The 23452-nt window shown below is 46.3% G+C and overlaps 1 protein-coding gene across 1 annotated transcript in view; it reads left to right on the forward strand.

Moving 5' to 3' along the window:
- The first annotated feature begins 2122 nt into the window (after positions 1–2122).
- Positions 2123–23452, forward strand: part of ITGB5 (integrin subunit beta 5) — a 75923-nt gene continuing 54593 nt past the window's right edge. Inside the window, exons 1-3 of the mRNA XM_062578406.1 lie at positions 2123–2230; positions 6032–6117; positions 17018–17222. Of these exons, the coding sequence (XP_062434390.1) occupies positions 2152–2230; positions 6032–6117; positions 17018–17222 (370 nt within the window). The 5' untranslated portion in view covers positions 2123–2151. The remainder of the gene's footprint in view (positions 2231–6031; positions 6118–17017; positions 17223–23452) is intronic.

The following is a 23452-nucleotide window of genomic DNA, read 5'->3' on the forward strand; positions in this document are numbered from 1 at the left end:
CAAGGGGCGACGGCATGCACCTTACCCTCACTTGGAGCGAGACGAGCGCCGAAGCTGCCCCTGGCCTACGCAACGGCACGAGGGCAGCGAGGCAGGCGCTGGCGGATGCTGCTTCCCCGTGGCACGTTAGCAATGCTGATTTATTTAAATAGGTTACAGCCTCTGGTGCAGCTTCCCCCCCGCCTTTTCGTATGGAAAGACTTGTACCTTTGTAACATAGCTGTAGCTGCACCCAGAGTTCCTCTGATTTAGGGCTACCAGTACAGTTAAAATGTTGCAACTTTTGTAAAGGGGTATTTCGCAAGATAACAAATAATAGTCACTTTGTTTAAATCCAACCTCGGTATTGGATTTAACCTTGGGTGTAGAGAACACGGGGGAAAAGGAACAGTTTATGAAAAACTATGTCGAAAATTATTGCAAGTAAGAAGAAATTTTTGAAAGTGGCGTTACAACTAATATCTTGTTTCTGAGAACAGGAATACATACCTATTGGATTGAGTACATGTGTTTTACGTAAAATCTAATCATTAGAGCTAGCAGACATTATGTTAAAGCGATGTGAAAGTTTGCAGGCCAAAGGCCTCTAGTTATCACTAGAAATCGCCCTTAAAAGTCAGCCAGCAGCTACCTGGTTTATGATTTTTTTTTTTTTTTTTAATAGAAGAAAAAATAAACCCCACCAGCAACCCAAACACAAGCATAAATCCATCATTTCCTTGAGCTCTCAAGTGTTGATGTCTCATCCTGCTAGGGACAGGCAGTAAGTGGGGAGCGACCCGCTGGGCAGCGGTGTTAAAGCTGCGAGCCAGGGCAGAGTGGTGATGCCCTTGCTCCGGGATTTATTTAACAGACGGACACGATGGCTGTTTGTCTGGACACTGAAAATCCCCAAAGCAGAGAAAAGCCACATAACAGCAGCCACTGACCCGTGGGGAAATATGCGCAAGCACTGGTGAGGGCAGGTCCGTGTGAGCCCGGGGAGGAGGGCATTTGGTGTTTGTGTGCCTTGTGTGTGTGTGTGTGTGTGCATGCGCGCGCGAGCACATGCACGCATATGTGCATGTGTGCATATGTGAGCATGTGTGTGTGTATGTGTATATATATATATACACACACACATATATATGCATCCAGGTGTCTGTTGTGTGCTTCTGTGTACACAGGCAGGCATATGTCTGTGTGTGTGTGCGTGTGTGTGCATGCGCATGTGTCTGCATGTGCCCGTGTGTGCATGTATGCATGCCTGTGTAAGTTCTGCACTTGTGCTTGTGTGTGTGTGTGCATGCATAGGAATGCAAGTGTGTATATATGAACAGTGTGTGTTTGTGCACATACATATGCATGCATGTGTGTGCTTGTGCATGCATGTATGCACCCACTTGTGTGTGCATGCATGTGCCTCAACATCCATGCCTATGTGCATACAGTCATGTGTGTGCATGTGTGTGCCTGTACATGTATGCATGTGTGCATGCGTGTGTGTCTCTGTGTGCATGCATGTGCCTGTGTCTGCATGCATGCACGCCTGCCTGTGCTTGTGTATTCATGTTTGGGCCTGTGTGTGGATGCATACACATACCTGTGTGCACATGCACGTGTTTGTTTATGTGTGCACAGTGTGCACAGCATGTGCCCACCTCTGTATGTATGCATGCGCGCATGTGCGTACCTGCGCGTGCCGGCACGTGGATGCCTGTGCACGGATGTGCAAGCATGCGTGTGCCTGCACACAGGCATGTCTGTGTGCACGTGCGTGTGCGCGCGCGTCTGTGCACACCCGTGCTCGTGCCGCGTGCTCGCTCCGCGCCCCCCCACCCCCCCGCCCCGGGGCCGCGCCGCGCCGCGCCGTGCCAGGGGCGGCCCGCTCGGGGCTCCCCCGCCGCCCGCCCCGCGCCGCTCCGCTCCGCCCCGTCCCGTCCCGTCCTGACCCGCCCCGTCCCGCCCCGCGGCGCCGCGGGCCCGGGCGGCCGCAGCGGGCGCGACGCGGGGCGCGGAGCGGCGCGGAGCGGAGCGCGGCGCTGCCGGCGCCCGCCGGCCCCCGGGGCAGCGCCGCCCCCGCCTCCTCCTCCGCCGCCGCCGCGGCCGCACAAAAGGCGGCGGGCGGGCCCGGCGGGGAAGGGCTGCCCGGCCGCCCCCGCCGCCCGCACCATGCCCCGCCGACGGGGGCTGCCGGCCGCCGCCGCCTGCCGCCTCCTCCTGCTCGCCGCCCTGCTGCCGCCCGGCAGAGGTAAGGGCCGCCCCGCTGCGCGGGCCGCGCAGGTAGCCGCCGCGAGCGCCTCTGCCCCGGGGGGCAGCAGCGCCTTGCGTGCTCTTAGGGGAAAAAAAATATATATATATGTGTGTGTGCGCGTGTGCGTGCATGTATGTTCTCCTCGGCGCGCTGGCCGGAGCAGCGCGGGTGCCGCGCGGGGCCGGAGAGCAGCAGCGCTCGCTGCCGCTCCGCGCGGCTCCGCCGAGCCCGGGGCGCGCGGAGCCCTGGCGGCGCGGGAGCCCGCGCGGCGGCTCGCGGCGCGCTGCCCCCGCGTTTGCTCCCCGTGCTCAGCGTTTCATTAGTTGTCTTAACAAGAGGCTCAACTTACAGATGCCACTGTAAAAACTCTGAGCAAAGTTTCTGTAGGTGGGTGTGTTTTTTTTTTTTTTTTTTTTTTTTTTTTTTTTTTTTTTTTTACCGATTTTGTGGATCTGATGCTTACCGTTGATGACTTGGAAGTGTCTGGGGACACGACATCTCTGGGGAAGAGGCTGCTAGAACCTTTATTGCAACCACAGATAATTTTTTTTTTTTCACACTTAAGTGGATAAAGAGTAAAGGATATCACAGTACATTCGTCTCGGCATGAGGAGCTGCCCAAACTAAGATTTCCTGTAGAACTGGTTTAAAATGAGGTCTGATTGCCTGGAGCATCTTTATGAGTAACTTTGAGTACCTTTCATAAGAAGCTCCTGTCTTCCTCTGCATCATTAGTTTTATGTACTAGTCTCGGGCTATCGATGCGAATGCAATATCTTCCTTTGCTTTCTTGGGCTCTCCAGCATTACTGTCCGTGGAAAGGATGTAATTTGGAGATGCTATTTATACCTGCTGGACACTGTTTTGCAAAATAAAGTTGAGTGCAGGGTATAGGAGTTAGTGGTGTGAATGTGAAGCTTGCCTGTGGCAGGAGACGGGTGTAAAACTGTTGTGGCTCCAGTACAAGGACCGTATTTGAGATGTGAGGCTCAATGGTCTAAAAGGGATGGATTATTTACCTCCCTGCAGTGATCCCAGCTATATCCTGGAAGGATTTTTTACTGTTAAGTGAAGCTTAGTAGAAAGCCGTGTTTTCATTTAAATACATCTGAACCAAGAGGCAGACTGAGTTTCTTCCAGTCTTACCTGGTGACTAGCTCCAGGATGTGGAAACCTCTGGACTCGCATAGGCATCTTCAAGACTTTCCTTTGACAGATTCAGCATGATCTGGCAAGAAAGACTGCTCTGACTCAAGCACAACATAAGACTTTCATCTGGAAAATCCTGTGTGCCAGCTCAAAAAGCTCAGATTTCAGTACAAAATCGGACAGCTTAACAAAGCTCTATTTTCACAACAATGCTGGAAAAGGTTTTTGGTTTTGTTCCAGGGTGGAAAGAAAAGCATACTTTGAAACTTCAAAAGCTGCCAGTCGCTGGAATGTGGCCCTATGGCCAGCTATGTGAGTGTGGGCCGCTGGGAGGGTTTGGTCATGGTACCCGCTGGAAATGACCCCACCATGAGGAGACCTTGGTTTTCGTTCAGATACTACCATTGCTAAGTAAACTCTCAAAAATCCACCAGTCAGGAGAGGAGGTAAATATCATCCTGCTGCCAGACGGAAGGGTGAGTGAAGTCTATTGGGTAGCCAGGGCAGGAACACAACTGTTATGAAATCAGTGGTGAGACTGCTTCGGAGGCCTGTTTTATCCCAGGCTCAGAGAGTTGTGGCCAGTGATTCCTCTTACCTTTGCAGCGAGAGGTCTAGCTTGTGCTTGTTTCCCTCCTGCTTCCCTCACAGCCTCCAGATTTCACATGAAGAAGAAATAAAGCATATGTTTTGCTGTGTTGCAAAGCACACAGTTACAAGAGCAGTGACTACTGAGGAAAGGCTTTCATCTGTGCTGGAAGCCACTGCTGTTGCGGGGCTTGGAAAGGCACAACTGACATCTGTGCAGATTGTAATTTGGTTGAGCAAGTTAACATTTTACTTTATAGTACGTATTTATATTTTGAGCTCTTGCAATAACCAGGAAGTGGAGTATAACTTCAGAATGTGACCAAAGAAAGCAATGCATGGATATGGTAACAGTCAGTGAAATAAAATTAATAAGCCTCTTGTTTAAAGTCAATGAAAGCATGCAGCCTTTTTGAATGAAAGCCATAGAGAAAGTAGAAGGCGTAGCACTCTTGGGTTAGAGAGTTAACCACCTTGTGGCCAACAGAAAATCATCAGTGTAGGGCTTTGACATAGTCGTGCCACAATGATGGCTTAGAAACAGTGAGGGAATAACTTGTCCTTTTTTTGCTGTTAGCCTAGGGCATGATAAGCTTTCATACAGCTGTCCAGCTTGAATCACTGCTTCCTGTGCAGCGTAGCCCAGCCTCACACTGGAGTGATTGAGGCAACCAGAGCCACCATATCTAATTTTCATTAAAATTATTCTCAAGGAATATGCAGTGAGCACTCCTCAAAAGCTCCTGCAACAGAAGGTTCTTGCTGCAGGATGAAACTTTGTGTAGTTCTTTTCCAGACATCAGCAAGTCTACACAATTTGCACATTATATCTAGCAGTGGTGTAACATAGTGATATCTGTAGATACAACTGTCTGAAAAATAGACGAACTGTAGCATGAGGCCTGACAATGCCTTTATTGACGTTTTAGAAGGAAAAAAATAGGAGGCTCAGAGTTTAAGCCCAAGGCATTTCGTGAAGAGTGTGGAGCTTCTGTGCTGGATCCTCAGCTGAAAATGTGTTTAATTAATTATTGACAGTTGATGTTAATAGCTGCTCATTGGTGAATTGGAGCATTGGTGGTATTGAATGGCACATTCATAGCTGCAGGCATGATTAAAGAAGCTGTGGCATTTAAAGCAGATACAACTGATGTTTGGTCCTGTTTAACCTGGTTATTCCACTTTAAATCTTCTCAAAGCTCAAGCACTAGCCTTTTGCAAGTGGAATTTTTTCAGTACTCATTGTGCAGCTTGATGCTAATAATTTAGGAGTGAATAGCATCACTAGCTGCCTATCTGTTTATGTCTTAGTGTGAGTTTTTGTTGACATCCCAATGTAGGAAGAGCTTTCGGCTGTGGCGTAGAGCAGCATGTTGCATCCTGGCCAGCCTTGGATGCTCCCCAGTGTAATCAGACTGATCAGCTTGCTCTGGATATCCTGTGGAAGTGACTCCCATAATAAATTAATTTGCTGTAACATGAGTTAATTATGGAAATTGCCATTGTATGAAAGGGGGAGGTGAACATTTTTAAAGGATAATTTAAGATGAAAATTTGAGGAGGGAGGGAAGGCCCATATGTCCGGGTAGAAAAATTCGGTAGATCTGCCTACTGTAACCTTACAAGTCAGCATTCTCTAGGATGTTTGGAAACCCATCTTTGTATTCCAGACTAGTCTAACAGCTATTGTATTCTATCAGAAGCTATGGAAATATTTCATTAGGAAGATGGCTTGAACTCTTTGGTTAACCAAAGACCACAGAAAAAGAGGAAAAAATCACCAGAGTCGTATTTTAGAGGTTTTCCACACCTTAATCCCTGTTTTTGTCCCATTCATTTTCTCCTGGTCAAGGAAAAGAAAGCAAGACTTCCTTTGAGATGAAAAGGAAAGACTTATTCCTTCTCAAGTCTTTTAAGTTCTGGGGAACTTCTTTGCTCTTGAAACTGTTCAAACTTGTAATAAGTTTAAGGCTAAGAATATAGCTAGAAACTCCTGAGAACTGTTTTCAAAATAAGTAACCACTTAGCCCATCCCATTTTCTCATTCTCTTTTACCAAAAGGTCTCAATCTGTGCACAAGTGGAAGTGCCACGTCCTGTGAAGAGTGTCTCCTCATCCATCCAAAATGTGCTTGGTGTGCCAAAGAGGTATGTGGGCAAATTTGATACTTTTTGCTGTTTGTTTTTTTTTTTCCAGAAATTGTAGTTGATTGATAAATGCTTTTTGTAATGCAAAAAGGAAAGAAGCTAGTTTTTCCCTGAGGCCTGTCCCTGGTGCTATGCTCTGCTGTAAGTGGTTGGTGAAGGCAGTGGGTGCTTCCATGGTGAGCACGATTTGTACATGTGCAACCTATGAACTCTGTGACACAGTAAGAAATGGGTCTTCTGCCCTCCATGCATCCTAAATAGAGCAGCACTGCTCATTTCTCCATTTGCCTTCCTGTTTCCAGTGGGTTTTGTGTCACCCTGCGGGCTCCGTGTTGCCTTGCTTGTAAATGCTCTTCCTAAAGTCATGTGCCTCCCCCCTCACCCCCACCTTGCATCCTGAACAGAGATGCTGCTGGCTGGGGCAGCTGTGCGTGGGCTGGACGTGGTGGGATGCACCCTCCTGCCTCCAGCACCGCGTACGAGTAGGCGCGCAAGGCAAGCTCCTTCTGACACGCTCTCCCGTTCCTAGCAAAACCTGGCTGCAGGGTGCCCTGATGCTGGCGGAAGTTTGGTCCGTAACAGAATTCTCCTCTGGATTTATCGCGTCCTTCGCGGAGACCACGTACGCTTCTGGCATCTGCAGCCTTCTGAGGCAATGAGTTGCCCAGCTTAATGGTGTGCTTCACAGCAAAAATACTTCCCTACATTTCTTCTGAAATCTTTTTCCAGTAATTTAATTGAGTCCTCCTTGGTTTGCAAGAAATTGCAAATATACTTCCCTGTTTACCATTTAAGTGCTGTTCATAACTTTTATGTGTATGTATGATATATATATATATATATATATATATATATATATATATAAAATATTAGCTACACATCTTATCAAGCAGACTTATGATCTTTAGCGGTAAAGATGCTTGAAGATCTGATAAAATACAATACAGTCAGCTGCTGTATGCTTAGTGCCTGCATCTGTCCAACTATTTGAGAGAAATAAGGATGCTTACAATTTGTATGCAAAGATCCTGCCTCCTTGCCGAAATACCCCCCAGCACAGGCAGGGCTGTTGTATCACAAATTGGCTTTGTGCTGTGTGAAAACCACAGATAATCTTGATGCTAAAACGTGCGGGCCATGCGTGGGGGCGGAGGGACGGGCGTTGTTTGGTCTTGCAGTGCTATTTCTGGGCAAGTTCTCCGTCCTGAACCTGCCTGTGTTTCTCAGTACAGCAGTGAAAAGCATTTTACCTGCCCGGCTGTAGGTCAGAGCCGGTGCCTCAGGACCTGTGCCCACACCTCTGGAGTTTGGTGGCAACCTGGCATGGCTTTGCTAGTATGAGCTGTTCCCAGCAGACCCAAGGGAAAACCCAGCAGTAATTAACAGGGCTGTGTTGTCGCGGGCCCGTAGACCAGCGCTCTCAAGGGCTGGCTGCTTGAGTGGGCATCGACTTGCTTGGCCAGGTGTGATGCTCTCATCCTCTCTGCTGGTCCTTGTTCTTCTGGTGCGGCTGTTTCTTTCCTTATCCCGTTTTGGGGCAGATGAGCTACAAGCTAAAGTGTGTCCTTAACCTTTCTGCTGTCACCAGGGTCCCCGAGGCTGCAGGCGCAGCTGCTGTGCCTCTCTCCTGCGCCACCTTCTGCGGGCTTGTCCCCCCCTCTGCGAGCCGGTGGCCCGGACGGCTGCGGGTGCAGAGGGGTGACAAGGCATGTGCAAGGGGGGGCTCATTCCCCAGGCCCTCGCTGTGCCCGGGCTCAGGGGAAGGGCCCCCATGTCCTCGCTGACTGCTGCCCTCCAGGTCTAACTCGGTGGGTTTTCCCTTACTCCTAGGCACAACTGCAGCTTTCCAAGGAAAACCTCTTAGCGATAGTAACACCGTTTTACCTGAGACTGTAATGGTTTTCATGGGTTTTGGGTTTTTTTTGTTTTGTTTTTTCCCAGCAGAGTGAATGATGTGTAGGATGGAAAGAGTAGAGCAATAGATTCTGCTTGTGAGACATCTTGTAAGCAGCTGTAAGAGCTCCTCTTTCAGCCAACTAATCTGTGGTGGTGATATTGGAATCCAAGAATGCTGGCTACTAAGTTATGGGTACCCAATAGTTGTTTTTTCTCTCTCTCTTCTTGGCATCAAAAGGCAATTTTTGCAAAATACTGCCAATGGAAATGTTTATCCAGTGGTCACTGTGACCACTAATTACGTGTCAACCTGTGGGACTGGCAGCTCAACTCTTATCTTGCAAACTGAGTTATAAAAAAATATTTCTAAATGGAATGGAGGGGCCAAATGAAGGAAGAGGTCTGTTTACAAAGAAGTACTATAATACTTCCTGACCTAATAGCTGCTTGGAGCAGCTATTTAAAAACACATTTAAATTTTTTTTTTTTTTTTTTTGCCAGGAGCCATGTGTTAAAAAGCTGCTGTTACATGTTACTTGCTAAAACTTAGCAAACTCTTATTCTCATTCTATAATTATTTTTTCTGTAATTTAATTTTTGCAATTCTAATTATTTCTCTTTCCTTATGAGATCATCAGTTGAAATAATGGAGTTGCAAAAGTAAGTATCTGGAGGTTTTCAACTTGAAAAAGTTTAAAATAACATTATAAGCTTTAAGATCTACTTCCTTTGCATTGTCCTTTAACCCTCTTGTTTCTTCCTTTCTCCTGCCATACCCTAATTAGTTATACTTCCAAAACTGTTGGAGTTTAGTCTATTTTGCTTTTGTACTTCTGTTAACTGTCATTTGCAGCAGGATGTTGCCCAGGAGAGTATGTGCTTGTCAAACTCTCTAGTTCTGCTGATGTTTAAAGACGTTGGAGTGGTTTCCATAGATGCTAATCGTGTTGTGGTTGAAACATGATCAGCTGATTAGTATGTATTTTCTTTTCATTTTGCATTTAACTTACAGATTTAGGATGAAATTTGACCAGCTGCTGTCATCTACATAAGCAATGTTTGATAACTTTGTCAGGACTTGCTGTATCTTCTTCAGTAAAACCAGTCCAGAGAACCTCTGGACTGAAAGGTTTCAGAAATAGTATCATTTACTGTCGGTTATTCAGCAGTTGCCTGCCAGTGCAGCACATTCAAAGTAGGAGTGGGAGAGACATGCCTGTGGAAACACATGGCTGCATCCACTAGGCCAAGTGCAGGTTAAAGCATGCTGAATCCCAGGCATGGAGCACTTTTTCTTGGCTTATCCATCTGTGAGCTGCAGCTTGGTCCGAGCCAGCCTGTAAGGACAGGCTGGAGTTCTGGGTAGTGGTGGGTCTGGTTATGGGAGAGCTTGAACCCCCTGAACCTGAGATGGGAACTGAGCTGAGTGGAGCCGTCACCTTGCGTGTCAGCGATGCCTGGAGGGGTGTCCCTCTGGCAGCAGACCAGACACCAGCCGCACTGCTGAATCTGAAGGAGAGCTGTTCGTGTAGGGGAGGTGCAGACATCTCGTCTCGGGATAATTGAAGGGTTTTAATAACTTCTTATCTCCCTTCTCTTGTGACAAGATGAAAAAAGTAACAGCCTTGAAGTCTGATGAAGGGTTTGTATGCTGCCTGCTCTGATCAAGGCAAACCATCTTTCCAGAAGGTCGTGCCTGTTTTGAGGGTCTCCCACCCAGCAGTTCCAGATCAAACCTGCATAGGAGAATAATTAGCTCTAAGGTCTTATATTTCAGCTAGCACAGTATTATCTTAGTGGTCTCTTACAAAACCCAGAGCAGCAGCAGAGTCCCTGTGTGCTCTGTGCTGTTGGGGTAGTAACACCACTTGGCACAGGTTCATGCTTGCTGTATCTTTTTGTTCGTTCTTTGTTCCTTTGGGTGCCTGGCAGTGCTGATGTGAATGATGCTTCTGCAGTGGTAGAAAAGCTTTATGAAGAGGACGGTAATGACGTTTTGCAGAGCAAACACAACCTGGCTTCACACCACCCCTTGTGTTGCGGCAGCTTCCTCCATGAGGGTGCTTGGTCCTTGGCTTTCACGTTCTTCGCTCCAGGTTTTAGGCTCTGCGTGATTGCAGAGGAGCAGGCTATCCTGAGCATTTGTGGGGAGTGAACAGGAGTTATGAGCAGGCAGGCAGATCTGTGAGTGTTGAAGGGATATGGACTGAGGCATGTCCTTATCCTGTAGCAAGGAGTAATATCTTCAGTATCTCTTCAAAGGTGGGATAAGGTTCGTTGTATTTACGTTGCTTTGTATTGGTCAGGTAAGAGCATGCTTATAGACAGGTTTGGCAGAACAGTCAGCATGTGATAAATTTTAAGTTTAGTGCCTAGTAGCATGTGAATATGGGGTGCATTGTGCCCCCTTCAGTTGTACTGGCCACTGCTCTTGCGTGCTCCTGTTCAGCATCTTTGCTCTCATTGAAGATGATGATGACGGATGACTTGATGATAACAGTTTCTGGTATCTGTTCAGCTCTGGCATTCCCAGCGGATGATGAGCTAACTGCAAGTCTTTGGGCTGTTAGAAATTTGGAAGCAAACATTGATTTTGTTGGCTTACGGAAGAATACCTTGAAAGGCGGGACTTAAATGGGGTGATCTGTTTAAATTTCACTTAAAGGTGAAGGTATAATTGTGATGTTAACTGTCTGCTGAGTCTGCCTGGAAACACAGCTGTATGAGGAGAAATATTGCACTCTTCAGTGATTTAGACTGCTGCAGCCTTTCCAACCTTGTTGGAATAAGAGGAAATTCCTCAACGTTTTCTGCAGGTTCCAGGAGACTTTCATATTCTATTAGAAATTGCTGACCCATATGCTGATGAAAGATTCTGGCTGGAAATTGCACATTGGCCAGTATTGTTCTTGTGATCTCTTCCACAGCTTGGCTTTTTTGGGGGGAAAGAAGAAGAGGAAGCTTGTTGGGTTTTTTTTTTTTTTTTTTTGGTTTTTCTTTTTTTTCAATGGCATCAGGTTTCTCAGGATTACTGGGGTCCTTCAGGCTCTCTAGAGGAAGCAGAGAGCTCTGGAAGGAGCTTTACTTCCATGCTCTGAGCTGCCATTGTGTTTTTTAGGCTCTGCCAAATTTGGTGTGATGGACAGGTAGATTTTTGTGCTCATTTCATATGTACCTAGAGTGACTGCAGTGAGAAAAAAGCAGATGCTCTCCAAAAGAGCAGTGAAGAGTGCCAGCGTGTGTGTGTGTATTAAATTGTTATGCTACTGTTATATTCTCTTTCCTGCTTGTGGGAAATAGCTTCGTATCTATTTGAAATGCCAACAGTACACTGATCTGTAGAGGCTCCTTTTGTTTTAGATGTGCATGCGTGTACATAGTGTGTTTGTATGTTCACCTATGTATTATATATGTGAATACATTTGTGAGTATGTGCAAAATAAATGTTCACATTAACACATTAGTTAAACTGAAATTTCCCCAGGAGCGCACTCTGCTTTCCAACAGGTTGCATGTGCTCCATCCGCCTTTTATCTCGGCAGTTTGTGCCTGGAGGATGAGGAAGAAAAATTGAGGATGTTCCCAGGGAAACATGTCCAATTTTTAAATGAAAAAAAGAAAGCATAGTTCAGGCTGAATTAACGCAGAGTTGGACTGATGAAAGCAGAAATGTTGTGTAATAACCTAGGACATGTCTAGTCAGGAGTTAGATATACCATCAGTGCTATTCTCCCTTTTTATTCTATGAGCTACGCAACTTGTCTTAAAACCATCAAAATGATGAGCATATAACTTTTCACACTGTTGTTCTGATTTCCATTAACTTCTGTCTGCTTGTCTGCGTTTGATTTTGTTAGTTTGTTGATGCAGAGGCCGTATCTCGTATCTGCAAAGTACCTAGGAGGCTTTGGGTAGAATTAATAAGGATTAATAGGCATGATCTTTCTGAACTGATACTTTTCTGTAGCACAAAACAATGTTTAATTTGCTTCCTAATTGCTATGGAATACTTATTGCATTTCCCTGGAAAACAGGCATGCAGACTGACTATTGGCAAGTGTGCATGTGTTCCATTATGCATACTGATTATCTAACTAATTGTAATGTTTCTGCTACAAACAGGACCAGGTTGCAAAGTCTGGTTGCTTTTTACCTAGAAATTGTGGATGTTTGAATCAGTGTGCCTTGGCAGAGCCCATTGCTGGGTGACATTTTGGTTTGGACTTCCATAATATCCTTTTTCCTCAAAGCATCTCATCCTTTTCTTTCCATTTTCTCATCCTTTTTCTTTACATTTAGTCTCTGGGAGCCTTGATTTCTCCACCCCAAGTGTCTGCCAGGGAAGGGATGGAGGCCATAAGTTAAGTAAGTGGGCAGTGATTATTTTGGAGCCCTTTGGGCTCTGGAAAGAGGCCCGTACACCCCCGCACACACACGCACACACACTCCATTTTGCAGATGGCTCCTGTGTGTGGTGGGAAACCCTCTGACAGGTTTGTGTTATGCTACAGGGAGGTACAGGGAGTGTTGGAGGGTAAGCTGATGCTGCCGTGGTGGTGGTGAGCTGGGCTGCTCATGCTGGAATCAGCTCTGGCATGTTTGCAGGGTATGGTAGAGAGGACTGAGGCTTTCCTGAGGCCTCCCATGGTTCTGTGTTCAGTGTCATACCGCCTTTGGCCAAATGTGGAAATATTGCCCAAACACATGCAGAAGTGACTGACTGTTGATTGGTGTAAGCTTTAGGGACAGAAGCCAAGGACTTGTCTTCCAGCCACCTGGAAAGTGAGTTATGCCACATCTCCCTGCCCTTCCCCAGGGCGTCTGAGCCTCTGAGTGGGTTTTATTTTCTCTTACTCCTGGTAATGCAGTATTTCAGCAGATGAGAAAGGGCCTGGGCTGCAGCTGAAACATTGCCATACTGTCATGATTCTTCTGGACCCATTTTGGAAGGTTTAACAGTAAATAAGTCAAGATGGAAAGATACAGTAACTGAAAAAGTTCAGAGGTGTTTTCAGTTATCTTTCTAAAGTTGCATACAGGATTTACCCTTAACCTCATTTGGTTCCTTTAGATAATGAGTAATTTTGTCACAATGGCTGTGGAAAATAAATTGCCACAGTAACTGTTTTTTGCCACTGTGCCAGTAAACAGGCTTGCACATGCGTGCACGCACACTCAGTGCTCTAGGCGAAGCTCCAGACAGGTCCCACAAGGGTATCCTGCAGCAAGGGAGGACTCTGTATGCTCAGGATTATAGCCAGGGAAATACAGCCTTTATTTTGGGCTGGAGAAAGAGGAAGTGGGTCTCCAAAGTTGCATTAACTGTGAGAGCTTCTGCTGAATATATGTGAGCGTTTTACAGCCCCTCCAGAGTTTCCTAGTTCTTTGTTTCATTGAGTCCCAAGCAGTAGTGAACATGCTGTTGTGTACTCTGCCTCTTTACCTTCTGCCTATGGACAGGGGCATTCTTCTGCCTGAAACTTGGGCTGAACTTCTGGTTAGTCAGAAATAGTGGAAGGGAGGTGGAAATCCCCAGGAGAGCTAAGTCCATCTTGTTTCTGGTGCCTCTACTTTCTACAGCTTTGCAAGAGTTATTGCAGCTCAGCGGCTTGTACTGTCCTTTCCTCAGCATGCAAATGCAGCTCTGTTCTTGCTTCATTCCCCTCTCCCTGCTTTCTTATATACCCCTTGCTGAGAAGCTGAACATCCATGTAAGCAATACCGTACCCACAGACTGAGGAAGCAAGAATTCCCCTTCCCCCCACCGCTCACCCATCTTGTCTGCTGTTACGGTACCCCATCTCCAGCAGAAAATGAGGTCCTAATTCAAAGCCCTTTGAAGTCAAAGGATTCTCCCTGTTAACATCAAGGTCTTTGGAACAGATGATTGGAAATGCTTGATAAATGCTTCGACTGCATGACCAGCACGAAGCATCATCTGATTTAGGCTTTTTTTTTTTTTTCCTCCAATGTTAATTCCTAGAGAATAAAGAAATGTTCCTGGCCACCCTCACGGTTCTGTTCATGCCGCTTTTTGGCACAGAGACCGTGCGCTCTTTAATAAGTGGCCAATGGAAATTGGTCCACAGAGCACATCACTTGAAGCTGCAGCTCAGGCCACCAGGACAGTAGGAGCACATCTCCTCGCAGATTGCCCTGCGGCAGTGCAGTTTCACCTCCATGCTGCACTGACGTCTGGACCAAACGTCCCCGGTGCTAGAGGCTGTGCAAACACGGGAGCAAACATAACCCCAGAGAGCTCCCAGCGTGTGTTGCAAACGCAGCGAGCTTGCACTGAGCCCTGTCCCCGACTGTGGACTTAACGGACGGTCTAGCTGAGCTGTGTGTGTGTGTGGAGGTGGTATTTATACTGTCTGACTTCGGTCTGCAGGTTAGTCACCGAGGCTGCCGCTTTGGTCAGCGATGGATTCTTAATCTGGGCTCTTAACTCCCACTCGCCCCACTGACTGCAAAGGGAGTCTGGGCTTCTGATGTGAGCATGGAAAATAACTGCCTCGGGTCAGTCCCTGCCGCCCGGTTCCCAGGCTCGGGCGTTCGTCGCCGGCTCCCGCCCCTCGACTTCCTCCCGCTTTCCCTGAGCTCCGCCGCTCCGCCGCTGCAGGGAGCAGACCCGGGAGAGCTGCTTGGCCTCCACTGACTTGTGTCTTTTCACTTACGTAAGGTTAAGTCAGATCCTAGATAAACATTTTAAAAGGCTTCCCTAAATCTGCTGCTCTGAAATACTGAGCATTGTTTTTGGTTGCGAGGTTTTCTTTTTGTTGTTGTTTTTGGTTTTTTGGAGTCTTTTTTTTTTTTCTTTTGGTTATGCCATAAATGATTTAAGTAGTCCCAGTCCTCCTATTTGGAAGTACATCTGTTTACATGACACATTCCAAGAAATTTATGTTAATATCCGTCTGACATGCCATCTCCCTGGCGGGACACTGCTTTTGGAATATGGAATGTAAATGTAGCGTTTTTGAAATAGTGTTGAGCCCTCGGAGCGAGAAACTGCAGCTGAGATTCACCCTGGCAGCGCAGCAGCCGGGCGCTGCCCTTGGGGGCTCCTGGGCTCACCCGGAGCAGGCTGGCGGCGAGGCACCGAGTATGGGCAGGGGCTGCAACCCCGCCGCGGCACGGGTGGCGAAATGCAGAGCGGCAGCCCTGCCGTGCGTCTCACTAGGAGGGGCAAAGACAAGATTAACTTCTCCTTTTCCCCCCTCGACATCTCCCCCTGTTACCGTGTGCCTGAGCGTCGGGACGCAGTGGATTTCGTTCTGGGCTTTGGCACCGAGTTGCAGGAAGAGCTGTGGCCAGGTCTTCCAGCTTTGCATTTTTTGTTTAATGGGGAAGCACAAGGGTATTTTGAGGAGGATGATTTCAGTGTCTGTGAAATGCTTTGGGTGCCCCCGTTGAAAGAAGTCGCGGTGAAGGGGTGCGTATTTCCCTGAGCTGGAGAAGTGGTTTTCTTCCCCTTCCCCAGCACGGCTCTGGCTGCTGGCTGAGTGGCTGAAGGAGGGATTAGTGTGACTAGGAGCATCTTCTCTGCGTAATTTCATGTGATTTTAGTAGATTGGCCCCAGAGCAGAAGATGGTTGTCTCTATTGTTATAGCGTAGAAATAAGAAATCAGCTGTTCAGAATTCACTAAGTTTTGGGGATGTAACTAATTCCCTTTGGCCTTTTTGGAAAGAAAAATCACATTCTGACAAATGGACACACTCGGCAAAAGGCTTCGTTGTGTGGCTGGATCGTTACAGAGCGTTCCCCCGCACAATGCTTTATTGTGTTGTGGGTCCCGTTTGGGATGAGGGCCGAAGGATATCCAAGGACCGCCCGTGGGAGACTCCCTCCGATGGTGTATCTTCCTCCAGGCAGCAAAGAGCTGTCTTCAGCTACAGCTACCACCCAAGTATTTGTCCCCCCTGCTAGCAGCAGACACAGGTTGCCCTGCAACCCGCTATCAACTGTGCGCTGCGTGTGATGGGAGGCACCGAGTCTGTTTATCAGTCAAGTGATAGGTTATCGTTCCCCTTCCCTCGTGTGTTCTTCCTTCCCGCCAGCATCTCCCTGCTCTGCTCCAGCTCTCTCCTAACCCTCCCAGATTCATTCCCGATTGTTTCTTTTACAGCCTTCAACTGTGGCCTCTCCTCTTCTGTACTGACACCTCCCAAGAATTTTCTCACAGCTCCCTTGTTCTCCTTCAGGGCTCTCCTGCACAGCCTGTCTGCGTCAGCCCACTCTGTGGTTCAGCTCAGGGGACCCTTTGCTGTGGTTGCTTTTTTCCATACGCTAGTGCAGTGCAGATGCTGGCTGTGCAAAGATTTAAGGAAGGGGGAACACCATGCTTGTGGTGGGACGTGCTACTCCTCACACAGGGGAGTGAACACAGGTCTTTGGAACCACTCAGACTCAGTCTCCAGCTTCAGGTGCTGACTTCACCTCTCTGGGTTGATTGGTTGTTTCATCCTATTTCCATCGGTAACATCTCCTTGTCCTCTTTTCTTTCTTTCTCTTGCAAAGCTCCTTTGGGGTGATACACCCATCCACTTGCAAAAGATTCAGCTTCTCATCTTTTTCTCTAGAAGCAAAGGGAAATAGCTATTCAGGCAGCAAAGCAAACACTTCGTCTTGCTTTCACATGGCCCAACACAGAGTTCAGAGAAAGTGCTCCAAGTGTCTGGGGGGAGACAGTGATCTCTAATTCTCTTACAGTGATCTCTAAGCAAATTCAGTTTGCAGACCTCTGATCTGGACACTGGAATGCTGCAGGTTTGGGAGCACAATGCATAAACCTTCACAATATATCTTCTTCAGTAATTCCTCTGTATGATATCTCTTAGAAAGTCTCTAGGCTCAGTGCTAGCGGCTTTTGAGATATAGCCAATGATACCATCTGTTCCTTGTCATCTCCTTTTTGATGCAGATACCAGCACATCAAAACAAAGCTCCTGTTGTGGGACTGATATTTCTCCCTCCCCTTTTGTTCATTCTTAACCTCCTAGGAATTTGGCAGCACAAAATCCATCACGTCGAGGTGCGACTTCCTACAGAACCTTATTGCAAATGGTTGTGCAGGAGCAATCGAAAATCCTAAAAGCAGCATTAACATAGTGAAGAACGTTCCTCTGAGCAGCAAGGGCTCCGGCTTGACCCACTTGGATGTTACACAAATAATGCCTCAGAAGATCTCCTTGAATCTTCGGCCTGGTGAGTCCCCAACAACTAAGCTGTGTTCTGGCATAGAAGAGGTCATTGGTGGTGGTGGTGGTGGGAGGTTGAGATCATATTATAGCCTGTGATCTTAGAGACAGCTAAAATGGGCAACTGCTGACCCTTCCAGAGTCCATGAACCTCAGTGGTGCATCGTGAACAGAATTGGGTCTGTGGTATTTTTTTTTCTTTGTGAGGACTCTGCTGTTATTCTTGTGATCCAGGTCAACCAAACCCTATATAAAACTCCTATAAATACTTGTCTTAATCCTTTCATATATTTAACAATAACCTGCTCGAGTTAAAAATGCAATCAGTGGATGGAAGGTTTAAAACAATTGTGGATCCTGCGTTGATCTGACAGTGCTTGAATCTTGAGTCTGAGATAGCTGCTTGTATAAATTAAGAAAAAATGCATATCTGTTTTCTGTTGATATGTTTTTTCTTTTTTTTTTTTTTTTTTAAAAAAAGACAACCCATAGTATCAAGGCCTATGATGGAGATTTGAACTTCTGACTCAGAACTGGGACTATATCCATATCCTTGTTTCATTTCCCTGAGCCATCACTTTTCTATAAATCTTTTTGTTTTAATTAGAAATTAAAAGTGAAAGGCTAGTTTGAGCCATGCAAGTATGCTTGTTATCAAAAGTTTTTGCTTGGTGGGGGAAGGCATTAATGTGGGTTCAGAATTCTTGAAAAAATTTGGCATTTGATGTTTCTGAAGGGAAAAAAAAGCTCTTTATGGGAAGGTCAAGAAGCAGATATAAAAGCTTGATTCATTATAAGCAATTGATGTGGGTTTTTGAGACTTATTTTGTGACAGCTCTCATGAGCATACAAAAAAAAATGAAATAACGATGTTTTGTCCAGGAAAAGCGGCATTTTTGAGCTGGTTCTCTGTAGCACACTACTAGCACTATTTCAGGTCCTAGGAATTTCTGCAGAATTTCACAGGATCACTGAATGGTTGAGGCCAGTGGGGACTTCTGGAGATCAGCTAGTTCAACCCCTCTGCTCAAGCAGGGTTAGCTACAGGTTGCCCAGGGCTATGTCCTGGCGGGTTTTGGATATCTCCAAGAATAGACTCCACAACCTCTGTGGACAACCTGTTCCAGTGTTCTCTGTGAGGGTAGTTGAGGCAGTGTTTTTATGTGTTCAAGGGCAGTTTCCTGTGTTTCAGACTGCCCATTGCCTCTTGCCTTGTCACTGGGCACCACTGAGAAGAGTCTGGCCCCTCTTCTTTACAACTTCTTATTTGTGTTTTAAGTGCGTAGATTGAACAGCAGTGATGCTTCTTAAGTTAGATCTTTCTAAGCATTATTACTGGTATCATCAGTCACACCCTCAGCTGTAATGAAATTTTCTTCAAAATCCTAAAAGCAGATACATATTTAAAGCTAGCCATCCTTGTGTCCCTCTCTAGATGAATCTTCCTAAAGAGGATGGTGGTGGAGACCAGGCAGCCTGGAGCTGGTGGTCCAGAGTGAGGAGCATGCTAATGCCAGAGGTTGCTTCCAGGCTGGGTGTGCAGGTTCGGGCTTGCTGGGAGGCATGTTGCAGATTATTTCTGCAATGTGATTCTGCTTATGAAACAGGTTCACTCCTATGAAAGAGGAGTTATTTACTCATGTTTCTTGCGGTAATTACTGGCAGAAGAGGCTGGTTCAGCAAAGCTGAGCTTTGAAATCTCACCTCCTTCACATGCAGCAGCCAGTGCCTGGCAAATTCCAGAGCTGCTACCAAAGGCAGTTTTGCAGCGTTGGCAGCACGTTCACCCAGCTCTTCGATCTTAAGACTTTTGGAGAAGGGATGAAGAAGATTTGCCTCTGTGACTTTCTTGGGGCCAAGTTGTTGGCTGCTGGAACTATTTTGGGCTGTGCTGAGCGAGGATGTGTGGGGCATATGTGCATTGTCCTCCTGCATGACCTCACCTCACAGGGGACCAGATCCGTGGGCATTCAGTTTGCTATGTGGCCACCATCAAATTCACCAGGTGCTTGCTAACAGCATGGTATTGTGCAGAATGGGGACTGCCCTTCAGTTCAGATTAGACTGCAGAGAAGCCCCTGTGTCGAGCTTGGAGTGTCACTCCCAGGGCCCTCTCAGATTCCCTTATGGGTGGAGGAGGAGAGGCAGGGATGGGTGCCACCACATCTGTGCGGTACCAGTGTTGCTCCCCAGGCTGCTGCGGGTTGCAACAGCCTGGGGATGTTTGGCAGAACAGCAGCAAGCTGCACAGAGCATTAAGCTGAGACTGTACTGCTTTTCCAGGGGTCCAACAAATCCAAGAACTGTTGGAGGAAGGAGGGGGATGAGACTCCCAATGAGCTTTTTTGCCGTCTCAGCCAGGGCAGCTCGTCCTGTGACTGGGTTATACTGCGCTGCCTGGGCGGCTTGAAAGCTCCTTCCCTCGAAAGTGCCCAATGCTGAGGAATTGCCCTGAGGGTTCACATGGTGCTGCTCAGGCCAGTCTGAGCTGGGAGTTCCCCTCCTGCTGCTCTCTCTATGCTCCTGCTGCATATCGAGTATTGGAGTCATTGCAGGAGGAGGAATATTTCTAGATGTTTTTAATAGTATCTTCCGTTTTTTTTCTCTTTTTGACGTTGAGCAGCATTCCATCTTTCTTGGGGTGAAAGACTTCCTAAACCCTTGAATTAGCATTCCCTGGTGAAATTATCCATTAATTTCTAAGCTTAAGAATGAGTCTTGATTGCTTCAGCCAATAGATTCAAGACAAAAAGGAACCAATATTGGTTTAATTTTGTGCATAATACTAATTTTGTGTTCCATCAGAAAACTTGATGCATCAAGAGTTTAATGTTTCAAAGCTGAATTCACATAGCTGTTTGTGGTGATTGTGATCTTTTATTCTTAGACTACTAAGTAAAAGCAGAACAGAGTGGCTAGTTGTGAACTGTTCACTGTTCCCACCCAGGGAGTTTGATCTAATCATCCTGTGGCATAAGTCATACCTCCACGCTTTGTGCCCAGAGTTAATCTCCAAAGGCTTTAAATTGATGTCTTCGTTAGGGTAGCTTTCAGATCAAGCATTTAGTTTTCACTAAGTTGCTTTTTGAGCTTGGATCCAGTTTATAAAGCAGAGTGTCCTGGTTGGATAGAAGAAATATGAGTAGCCCAAAAGGAATTTTGAAAAATGAATAGATTCACATTGTATTGTCTGTTAAGCCTTAAGCCTCACCAAGGAGAAACAAAAGCTTTTCTTGGAAAGTCATAATTGCCAAGTTTGTATTCTTAAATTGGCCAAAAGCGTTTTCTCCAGTTCCTGCACTGCATCTGTGTGACAGTATCCAAGAAATGTTTCTGAATTTATTTTTGAAATAAAAACACTTCAGTAAAAGCTCTAAGCAGAGGATGAGGTAGTGGTATGTAGGGAAGGAAGGGGTTCAATTTTTTCTAGAAATGCCAGAGTAATATAGTGCATAGGGAATAACAAATTCTTTTGCACTTGTATCTATATATATCACTAATACTTTCTGTCAGATAATCAATTTATGCAGTTATGAATGAAAGAAAAAAGAAGAAATAGGCCCAGAATCCTATTATTTTCAGTCTTTTTTTCATAGACTCCTACGTATGTGAATGTTAAGGACAGAAGGTTCCTTAGAATATCCTCAAAATTCTCTTTAGCACAGCACAAGGTCTAGGATTTAACCTAGTTATTCCCATCTTAGGACCTGTCCAGGAAGAAGAATACTTTGAGAACTGAAATGTCAGGGACACTCAGTTCAGAAGTACACCGCAGCCTCTTCTGAAGAGGCTGAGTAGCCCAATGGGAAATACGTGTTAGGAATGAAAGAAGTATACATAGGTAAGAAGTTTTGCCTGAGTTAAACACATTCTTGCAGCATTGAATTCAGAAGGTCAGGATTACAATCACAGTTCCTCCTCTCTTGTCCCGTGATCAGTGCTAACAGGTATCACACTATATAAATGATATCCCTCTTTGTTTTCCTCCTCATAAAATGCATGCCAGATAAAACATCAGGTGGACCTGATTTGGTTTAGCCAGCTTGATAACTCTGTATACCATAGGCCCTGGGCTAAGCTATATCCTGGTGCATACTGCTTCTCTGAACATTGTATTGAGAAGGCCCTGTTCCTATTTGAAAGAAAAAAAAAAAAAGGTTGGCGAGAAAAAGAATGAGTATTTATTGCTAGAGTTTACTGCTTCCTACATCCTTTATCTTGGAAATATCTGTATAGCAGCTGGTCACCTATTGTATTGCAGTTGTATAGAGATTGCCTCTAGTGCCTCTGCCTTTGTCAGGCGCATTTATTGCTCACACTGCAGGGGAGAGCAATTACATGTCATAAAAGAGGCCCTGACTTGGAAGCAGTCCTTGATCTAAACTTGCAGGGAAATCCTGAAATACCTAAATCAAGCTATTCGACCCTTCGACTCTTCTGGTACCTCACCGTAGCCGCCCTGAATTAGCTGAGATGACCAGATAAGCACTGATGGAGAAATGAGAAGATCCAGCTCTGAACTCCTTCATGGCTTTGTTTGCAAAGAGGCCAACTCCAACTCATGCACTTCCCACATGCCTTCTTGCATTGGTGCCAGGACACCAACCCTTCACAGAGGCAGCGAAGGGTGTTGAGGCCAAAGCAGCTGCTGCATAGGTTGGGGGAGAGACAGAGATGACAGTGGTATGGGGAGCAACCGTTACTGGTTCCACCCCAGGGAGCTGGTGGCCTTGTGTATGCAGTGAGGTTGTCTGCAAGCTCTCAGCAAATGCAGGAAGGTTGAGGGCTGGTTGCAGGGGATGGCGGCAGAGGGAAGGAGTGGATTTTGGTACAAGTTGCTCCAAAGCAAATGCTGGAGCCAGGATGGAAAGTGTTTAGCCTTGCTTGCCACTCAGCGGAGTGTCATCTCCAGGTATCTGTGCCTGGCCGGCACTTGCTAGGCTATAAAGCTCCTCATGCGTTGTCTAGCCAGTACTGTAATTTTGGGAGGCTGCTGCATGTTCTTAGGCAGAAAGTAACTGGGAGCAGCTGTGGTGCTGTGAACAATAAGGAGAACAATAAAATTTTTAGGGAAATGTTTTCACAATAATAAAAAATGTGCATTTCATTTCTGAGGAAGAGGGAGGAAGCAAAAGGCATTTTTCAGAGCCTGCTGGTGCCCGAAGTTTAGCTGTGGCCATGAAAAGCTGGGAGAGGTGGAAAGGAAGGGTAGCTTTGATCGTTTTTTTTTTTTTTTTTTTTTTTAAAAAAAGCCAAGGCTGAGAACCTGCTGAGTTTGAAAACGGGGTGAGGTGGGAGGTGGGATTTCCAAATTGGCCTGGTTTCTGGGAGTGCTTGAGCCTAAGGTTTTCATTTAGATTGCTTTCTCAGCTATTGGCAAAGTATAAGACTCACATTTGGTGTGCCCTCTCTGGCTCCACTGAGGTCTGTCTGGCTTGAGCAGTGGCTTATTTTGAAGTCAGTTCACATGTTTTGAAGCGTGGGCTACTGCCCCATACCATGGGCAGTGCTGGCGGTGGGCTGCCCTCCAGGACACCCCTTCTGAATAGCCTCTCTGATGAAGTCACTTCTGCAGACTGGCTGAAGCAGCCTAGGGATGCCAGGAGGAAAGCTTTTTCAGCTTTTTCCCAGTTCTGCAGCCTGTGACTGTCTTGTCCACGCCTTTCCTTATGCTCATCTCTTCAGAAATCTTCACCTCTACTTTGGTACTTCTCTTTGTGATTAACACATTATTTTTCCAATCCACTTCTTGTTTGCCCTGCTTTCTCCAGAATGATAGTGGCATGACTCTCTTTCAGGGTAAGATGTTGCTTTTATGTCTGCTTTGACTTAACTTCTCTGCACAGCTCAGAATCATCTTTCCCTTCTTGCATTCATCCCATGCTATCTGTTTTCTCCTGACCCTCTTCTTTTTCCTACTCCACTTCCTTTGTGTCTTTTGTGCAGAAGTCCTTTGATTTGTTCCTTGGTTGCTTGGAAGATGTACTTGGAGGATGTCAAGGGGCCCCTCTTTCGTGGTCCACCAAACATCTCATTTGAGGTTCACTCTGCTTCTTTTTCATTCTAGTTTTCTAGGAAAATGCTCCTGGATTGTAAACAGTTTGGGGCAGCAATGTTTTTTCATTTATGTTTATTCTTAGACACTCAGTGTGTTGGAAGGACCTTTACTCCTATGTCCAAAATAAAATGGGGACACACATTCAGACAGGTGTCTTTCTTTTGCCTGCTACACTATGG

Source organism: Rhea pennata, chromosome 6, assembly GCF_028389875.1.
Source record: "Rhea pennata isolate bPtePen1 chromosome 6, bPtePen1.pri, whole genome shotgun sequence".
NCBI lineage: Eukaryota > Metazoa > Chordata > Aves > Rheiformes > Rheidae > Rhea > Rhea pennata.